This window comes from Loxodonta africana, chromosome 3 (genome assembly GCF_030014295.1).
Source record: "Loxodonta africana isolate mLoxAfr1 chromosome 3, mLoxAfr1.hap2, whole genome shotgun sequence".
Classification (NCBI taxonomy): Eukaryota; Metazoa; Chordata; class Mammalia; order Proboscidea; family Elephantidae; genus Loxodonta; species Loxodonta africana.
Window position 1 is genome coordinate 32,409,273 of NC_087344.1, and position 8,956 is coordinate 32,418,228.

At 50.7% G+C, this 8,956-nt stretch overlaps 1 protein-coding gene across 7 annotated transcripts in view; it reads left to right on the forward strand.

Moving 5' to 3' along the window:
• The first annotated feature begins 353 nt into the window (after positions 1-353).
• The window catches only part of MYO9B (myosin IXB), an 88,834-nt gene continuing 80,231 nt past the window's right edge, over positions 354-8,956 (forward strand). For 2 of the 7 annotated variants that reach the window (XM_064280931.1, XM_064280934.1), the window contains exons 1-2: positions 355-704; positions 6,369-7,271. In XM_064280931.1, the coding sequence (XP_064137001.1) occupies positions 6,435-7,271 (837 nt within the window). In that variant the 5' untranslated portion in view covers positions 355-704; positions 6,369-6,434. Of the gene's footprint in view, positions 705-6,368; positions 7,272-8,956 lie in introns of all 7 variants that reach the window. The other 5 variants (XM_064280935.1, XM_064280937.1, XM_064280938.1 and 2 more) reach the window with 4 other exon arrangements.

The following is an 8,956-nucleotide window of genomic DNA, read 5'->3' on the forward strand; positions in this document are numbered from 1 at the left end:
AACTTTTTCTCTGGGGTCTCAGAAGGGTGCTGGGGAGGAGCTGGGGCGGGCCGGGGGGGTGTGGGTAAGGGCCACAGGCAGTCCAGGGCTTGAGAGTCATGGAGTGGGTTGGGTGGTGGGGTGGGTGGAGGGCAAGCTGCAGCAGGTAGTTCTGGCGACCCGCAGGCCAGACGCTGGGAGTTCCAGTGTGTGGCTTCCAGCTGATTCCGGCCACCCGGCCTTGATGCGAGGAAGTGCCTGCTCCTCACCACCCCCTCCCCCCCCACCCCCACCCCGCAGCCCGGAAGGTCTTGAGCAAGCTTTATCAACTTCCTCCTGAATTGTGGGTGGGTCGGGCTGTGGCCCCATGGGGGCTGGGCATGCATCAGCTGGTCCTGTGACTGCCCCTGGCTCCCCGAAGTCATACACAGGCCTCTGCTCTCAGGGGAGCCCTGGAGGCACAAAGTGGCCGTGCTACCTTCTGCCTGTCTAGCCGGTGAGAATGTGTGGGGGGACCGCAGGAACCCGTGGGGTCCAGATCATCAGCACATAACCACTCTGTGGTCAGAGTGGATCAGCGCAGGGAGGCGGAGCAGGCGTGGTGTCCGGGACACCCTCTGCCAACGTCAGGGCTGTTTGGACATAAGACAGTGAAGCCGGCAGCCTGAGCCGGACTGCCGCTCCGGAAGCTGTGGTGCGCGCCCACTGCCACCTCATGTGCTCAGGTCAGGGGGGACCCCATCTGAAATCCTGGCTCTGGGCGTGAGTGTGCACGTATGTGTGTGCTTGCGTGTGTGTGCCAGTGTATACATGGGTATGTGCACATATGTGTGCATTGTGCACGTTTGCGTATACATGTCAACGTGACTGTGCACATGAGTGTAGTAGAGGTGCATATGAATGCATGCAAATGTGTGCATTTGCATGTGTGTTCCAGTGTGTGCGTCTGTGTGCGTATGAGTGTGTACGTGAACATTTATTTGTGGATGTGCAAAGCATGTGCTTTTACGTGTGTCCGAGTATGCGCATGTAAGTGTGCATGTGTGTCCCCAGTGTGCAAGCCTGTGCTCTGTGTTCACATGTGTCTGCATGCCTGTATGGCAGTCTGTGACTATGTGTGTGCATGTGTCTGTATGTGCACAAGTATGTGCATGTATGTTCTAGCATGACAGCGTATGTTCCCTGTGTCTGTGCACGCATGAGTTGGGCGTGTGTATGTGTGTGTCCGTGTGTGTGCGTGTGTGTACGTGTACACGTATGCCCTTGTACTAGTGCGTCGTGTGTGTTCATACACTTATGTATGTGCCTGTATGCGTGTGCACATCCCTGGGTGCACACATGCGTTTGTGTGGCTGTGACCACGTTGTGCCTCTTGGAGTCTGGGTCCTGCATTTCCCACGTGGCTCAGAAGCCTGCAGGTCTTTGTAAACATCTCAGGGCCGCGTAGTGTTCCCCATGAAGTTCTGCTGGTTAACTCTCCTGCTACCTGGGACGGCCAGGTAAACAGTGTCACGTGGCCCCTTGCACTGCTAACACCATCACAGATTTCAAACCATTTTCTCAGGGGGGGTGTCCTAGCTACAGTGTTAGTGGACGTTTTGAAAATAGTTAGTTTAACATTCTGAAAATAGGACCAAGTGTTTTAAAAAGATCAGCTCGTGGGGAATTGGGTCCTTTTGTAATCCACCGAGTTGTTTTTAAACAGCTCTAAGGAGTTGTAATTGATGTACAGGAGCCCTGGTGGTGCAGCAGTGAAGCACTTGGCTGGTAATCAAAAGATCAGCAGTTTGAACCCACCCAGTGGTCCTGAGGAAGAAGGGCCCGGCAATCTGTTACTGCAAAGATTACAAGCTAGAAAACCCTATGAAGCAGTTCTGTTCTGTTACAAGGGGTCAGTATGAGTTGAAATTGACTGAGTAGCACCTAACAACAGTAACAATTGAGGTACAGTTTGCTGCCTGTTTAATGTGTAATTTGGTGAGTTTTGACACCTGTAAACACCCCATGAAGCCATCACCATGATCAAGACAGTGAATGACTCATCCCCGCGCCCCCCAGCCCAAAGCTTCCCCTTGCCCCTGTGCAGCCCCTCCCTCCCACCTTGTTCCCTCCTTCCCTACTCCTCACTACCTCCCTGCCATGCAGCCACTGGTCAGCAGTCTATAGCTGAGTTTGCATTTTCTAGAATTTTACATACATGGAACCAGACTGCACTGTTTTTAAAAATTGTATTGAGGTGAAATTCACGTCACAAAGAATTAACCATTTTAAAGTGAGCAGTTGAGTGGCATTTAGTCCATCCACTGTGTTGTGCAGCCACCACCTCTGTCTAGTTCCCAGAACATTCTCATCACCCTAAAAGGAAGCCCCATACCCATTAGCAGTCACTCTCCATCCCTCTCCCTCAGCTGCTGGCAGCCACTAATCTACTTCCTGTCTCTGTGTATTTGCCTATTCTGGACGCTTCATTTCAATGGAATCCCACACTATGTGACCTTTAGTGTCTGGCTCTCTCACTCGGCGTCATGTTTTCAAAGTTCGTCCACGTCATAGCATGTATCAGCGCTTCATTCGTTTTGAGGGCTGAGTAATACACCATTAGGAGCCCTGGTGGTGCAGAGGTTAAAACACTTGGTTGCTAACCGAAAGGTTAGCAGTTCAAAGGCATCGGCCATGCTGCAGGAGAAAGACGTGGCGATCTGCTTCCTTAAAGATTTACACTCTTGGGAACCCTATGGAGCAGTTCTACTCTGTCCTGTAGGGTAACTTTGAGTTGGAATTGACTCGATGGCAATGAGTTTGGCTTTTTTTTTTTTTTTTTTTGGTAATATGCCATCACATGCATATCTGTTGATGAATACTGGTCATTTCCATCGTTTTGGCGATTGTGCCACTGTAAACATTGGTGTACACATATCTGAGTCTTTATTTTCAAGCCTTAGGTACGCATATTTCCCATAAAAGGCCAATAGAAAATATTTTAGGCCCTGCAGGCCATGTGGTCTCAGTTGGAGCTATTCAATTCCACCATAGTAGGGAATAGATAATATGTAAACAAATGGGCTTGGCTATATTAGAATAAACCTTTTTTTTATAAAAACAGGTGGTGGGCCTACCACACCCTCTTCCCCTCCTTTTGCCCACCTGCTGCTCGAGCTCTTCATCCTTCAGATGTTACCTTCATCCCTCTTAGATGTTCCCGGCTCCCTGAAGCCTTTCCCAGCTCTCCGGGATAATCACCCCCCCTTGCAGGTCCTTTATCGTTGTGCTGGATGCACCCTCGCGCTGGGCTTTGAGCTAAGGTCTGGTTCATCTCGTCTCCTTGGCCATCATGGCTGGCGCATAGTGACCGTGCACACGTGACCCCTGCCACATTTCTACCTCATGCTAGGTGACACCAAATGGGCTGCACCAGCATCAACTGCCTTTTCTTTTTTTCCCTGCAACCTCTTTAGAAGCACTTGCATCTTTTGTTGTTGTTGTTGAGAATCCCCACAGCAGAACATGCCCCAATTTAAGTTTCTACGTGTACAATTCAGTGACACTGATTACAGTATTCCAGCTGTGCAACCATTCTCACCCCCCCTTTTCTGAGTTGTTCTTCCCCTATTAACATAAGCTCACTGCCCCTTAAGCTTCCTGTCTGACGTTTTGAGTTACTGTTGTCAAATGGATCCAGTATAGATACTTCTTAAAGGAGCATAATGTTCAAGGCAGGTGTTCTTTACTAGTTAAGCTAAACTATTGTTTGGCTTAAAGAAGGCTTCAGGGGATATTTTTGGTTTAAGGTTTAAAGATTATCTCAGGGCAGTAGTTTCAGGGGCTCACCCAGCCTAACTGGCTCTTTTTTTTTTTTTAAATAAACTTTTTTGTTGACAGTAATTTTAGATTTTCTGCAGAGTTGGTACAGAGAGGGCAAGTTGCAGAGATGGAGGGTCCCCATCTACCCCACACCCCGCTTCCCCTAATGGCACCCCACCTTTGCACAGTGCATTTGTCCTGGCTAAGAATCGACACTGGCTCGTTTCAGTTGACGATACTTCGGACTTTTTTCAGTTTTCACCACTTTTTCCATCATGTCCTCTTCCTGGTCCAGGACCCTGTCATGTTTAGCCATCCTGGTTCCCCAGTCCCTTGTCCCTTGGTCTTTCCTTGTCAGTGACAATGTTGGCCATCATGAGGAGGATGGGCTGGGGGTCCTTTAGAAGCCCACCCACCTCATCAGGATGTGTTTCTCACAAGTAGATGGGGTGGTGGGTTTCAGCAGCAGACGCCCTTTGAACAATTCTCTTAGGGGTCTCAGCAGTTCTCCCTGACTCGGCCCTCCTCCCTGGGGCCTCCATGGTTCTCCCACCCTCGCCCCCCTCCCCGAGGATCTCAGGGGTTCTCCTCGACCCAGTCCCTCTCCCTGGGGGTCTCAGTGGTTCTCCCCAATCCAATTCTCCTCCTCGGGGGTCTCGAGGCTCCTAGTCTTGAGGCAGGGTTTGGTCTGGCTAGCAATACTAGAACTGTCAGAGCCTTGACCTATAAGTCAAAGATCCAGTTTAGGGGCTGGAGGCTCTTTTGCCCTCCCCAGGAGCCCTGTGTGGTCATGTCTGGCCTCAGGGCAGTATCCAGTCAGGGCAGGGGCTTCCAGCCAGGGGTCCAGTGCCCACAGGATGCACAGTCTGCCTGAGCGCTGGTATCAGGGTCACCCCTTGTCTCAGCCTCCTAGTGCTGCTGTAACAGAAATCCCATCAGTGGGTAGTTTTAAAGAACAGGTGTTTATTATCTCACAGTCCTGGAGGCTAGAAGTCCAAATTTAGGGCATGGCTGTAAGAAGTCCTTCCTTGTCTGTTTCAGCTTCTGGTAGCTGTTGGCATTCCTCGGCTCCTTGTCGATCTTCACATCTATCTTCCCCTCTTTGTGATTGCATGTCTCTGTGTCTCCTCGGTTTTTTATAACTCAGAAGTGATTAGGTTTGGAACCCACCCTACACTGATATGGCTTCATTAACATTACAGAGAAAACCTTATTTCCCAGTAGCGTTGTATCCACAATGTCTTAGTCTCCTGAAGTTGCTGTAACAGATATCACAAGTGGGTGGCTTTAACAAACAAAATTATCTTCTCACGGTTCAGGAGGCTAGAAGTCTGAACTCAGAGCACCAGCTCTAGGGGAAGGCTCTCTCTCTCTCCGTTCTGGGGGATGACCTTTGTCTCAGCTTCCATAGCCCTGGCTTCCTCGGTTGCTTGCCAGTCTCCACGTGGCCACTGCATTGGTACTTGCTTCTCTGTGCCTAATTTGCTCTTTTATACAGGCAATCCCCAGATTACGAACATCCAACTTAAGTACAACTTGTTGCGAGCCCACCCCTGTAAAGCCTATTATATTAAAAATTTGAGGCACATACATGGATAATGAACAGGCACTTCTTTGTAGTGTCCATCAGACCAGTATTATTACTGTATTATTGTATTAAAGATGTTTTAGTGTATTTGGGAAGTGTTTCTTTAATTTTTTATGCATAGAAAGGTACACTGTATACTAAGACAAAACCTTTGGCTAACTGGCATGAGATATGAGAATTGTACCTAACCCGATTTACGTACAAATTTGACCTAAAGACAGATTTAGGAACGGAATTAGTTCATTATCCTTAGTTATAAGCCGGGGACTGCCTGTATCTCAAAAGTGGTCAGTTTAAGACACACTGATAGTGGCTTCATTAACATAACAAAGAAAAATCTGTTTCCAGTCAGAATTATATTCACAGATATCAAAACCAAACCCTTTGCCATCAAGTTGATTTAAACTCATAGCAACCCCATGTGTTACAGAGTAGAACTGAGCTCTGTAGGGTTTTCGTGGCTGTAATCTTTATGAAAGCAGATCGCCAGGCCTTTCTTCCACAGCTCCACTGGGTTGATTCAAACTGCCTGCCTTTAGGTTAGTACCTGTTGCTGTGAAGTCGGTCTGATGTATAATGACCCCATGTGTTACAGAGTAGAACTGCACCATAAGGTTTTCCATGAGTTGGAATCAACTCGACAGCACGCAATAACAATGTTTATGGAAACAGGTCACCAGGCCTTTGTTCCATAGTGCCTCCGAGTAGGTACAAACCGCCAACCTTTAGATTAGCAGCTGAGCACAAATGGTTTGCTCTATCCCGGGACCTTCCACGGAATTCTACACCTATTTGGGGGAACACAATTCAATGCAGAACACACACACACAGGCATTGGATTAGGATTCCTACAAGTATTTTGCGGGGGATACAGTTCAGTCCACAACATACAGGTATAGGGGTTAGGATTTACAATGTATATTTTGGGAGGGCGCAGTTCAATCCACAGCACCACAAACCTGCACTTTGCAGCCCTAACTGTGTCCCCCTTCCCTTGCAGATCCCGCAGACGCACACCCCGCGCCCTGAGGCATGCGGAGCCCGGGCCGGCGGCGGCAGCAGCAGGATGAGTGTGAGCGAGGCGGGCAGCCGGGCCGGCCCCGAGCAGGCGTCCTACCACTTGCACATCTACCCACAGCTGTCTGCCGAAAGCCAGGCCTCCTGCCGCGTGACGGCCACGAAGGACACCACCACGTCCGACGTCATCCGCGACGCCATCGCCACCTTGCACCTGGACGGCTCCAAGCGCTACGTGCTGGTGGAGGTGAAGGAGTCAGGTGGCGAGGAGTGGGTGCTGGACGCCAACGACTCGCCTGTGCACCGCGTGCTGCTGTGGCCACGCCGCGCCCAGGACGAGCATCCGCGCTGCGATGGCTACTACTTCCTACTGCAGGAGCGCAATGCTGATGGCACCATCAAGTATCTGCACATGCAGCTGGTGGCACAGGCGGCGGCGGCCCGGGGCCTGGCGCAGCGCGGCTTCCTGCCCTGGCAGCAGGCCGACTTTGACGACCTGTGCGACCTGCCCGAGTTGACCGAGGCCAACCTGCTGCGCAACCTCAAGCGGCGCTTCCTGCAGCAGAAGATCTACACCTACGCTGGCAGCATCCTCGTGGCCATCAACCCCTTCAAATTCCTGCCCATCTACAATCCCAAGTACGTGAAGATGTACGAGAACCAGCAGCTGGGCCGGCTGGAGCCCCACATCTTCGCCATCGCCGACGCGGCCTACCACGCCATGCTGCGCAAGCATCTCAACCAGTGCATCGTCATCTCGGGCGAGAGCGGCTCGGGCAAGACGCAAAGCACCAACTTCCTCATCCACTGCCTCACCGCACTCAGCCAGAAGGGCTACGCCTGTGGCGTCGAGCGCACCATCCTGGGCGCCGGGCCTGTGCTCGAGGTAATGGGGTGTTGAGGGACTGCAGATGACCCAGGGCTAGAAGGAGAAGAGGGAGTGCTCGGCCGAGCAGATAGGGGAGTGCTGTGTAGGGAGATGGAAGACAAGGGGCAAGGTATAGGGTAGTGTGAGGGGTAAATGAGTAGTTTCTTTTATAACGATCAACAGAAAGCTGGCTTATATGAGGCAGAGGTTAAAGGTGTCCCAAATGTCCACCTTTTCCAAGCTTCTGTACCACGCCATCATCTCTAACATCAACTACTCCCCCTCCCCCCAACACTCCCCTTCCCGTCTTTGGGTTCCATAATTCGCTGCAATGTCTCACAGAACTCATGAACCTACAGTTAAGTGGTTTATAAGGGAACTAACAGTACAACATGGGATCGGGATCAATTTGGAAGTAATAAGAATAACGCAGGATGTAGTTCTTTGATCAGGGCAGCTCCTTCTCACCTTCTGCTGCTGGGCCCTGCTGGGGGCCCTCTGCCACTGGGCCTTGCTGGGTGCTTTATTGGGCAAGTGTTTCAACTCTTAGCATCACGGGTCAGCAAGCCCCACCGTCTCGCACTGGTCTCCCAATTCTTCATTTAGCACTGCTACCACTCTTGCTACTGCTGTGCCTTTGTTTCTTGCTGTCCTCCATGTTACAGCTCCTTCTTTCTTCCCTTGTCTCCCTTTAAGCCTAGTAGGATGGCAAAACTGACCAATTCCCTTTTTAGGGTTTCATACACCTTATTTGCATGGTCCCCCCTACCCCACAAGAATGCCATGCACTTTGTTTCCTTTATTAGTAAGCTGTCCAATCCCTTTGGTAGGCCACAAGCACCTCATTTGCCTAGTCCCACCAAGTCGTTTGGTGGGAGTCCCAAAGACTATGGCTAGAAGGGCCGTATTAAATACTTCACTGTACTGCGGGCAGCTAAGGAGACAATAGACAGGTGGGAGTGGGCCTGGAGATGGTTATCACTTGGATGGGGCTGCCTAGGGGGGATCATGAATTCTGTAGAGACAGTGGGAAGGAAATTCCACAGCCAACGTCCCCATTGGCCAAACTGCATGGGCACTGTGGTTGTGTCTTTGTGGGTGAGCCTTTTGGATGTGGGTCTGGAAGAGACCACTCAGCATCCCTCACTAGGTGGAGGTTTCACGACAGATGTGTCACATGTTTGAGAACAGCATAGTACACCATCACCTGGTAAGGGCTGGGGAGTGTTGTGTTGGCCAAACCCCGTGGGAGCCATCAATGTGCCTTTGTGGGTGAGCCTTCTGGAGGTGGGTCTGAAAGAGTCCACACAGCAGCTCTCACTCATAGGACAAGAGTGGTTGCCTGTTTAAGAATACCACAGTGTGCCGTCACCTGGTGAGGGCCAGGGGTGATGTGCTGGCTCAGGGATCTACAGCTCTGGGTTTGTGGTCCCGGTCTCAGACTCTGCTTTTTTTAAAAAAAAAAAAAAAAAAAACTCCCCGGATGGTCTGAGATCCTTGGTAGAGTGGGTAAGGTGGGTGTGGAGTGGCACACCACTCCCTGACCACCTTGATCCGCAGCTGCCTCCCCTTGTCCGTGGGTTCAGGACTATGTAGCCACCTCAGAGGGCTGCTGTAGGAGTTCACTGAAATTATATATAGTCAGCTGGTATATCGGCTTTATACATTACTATTCCTCTGCATCTCTGAAGTCATCATCAAGA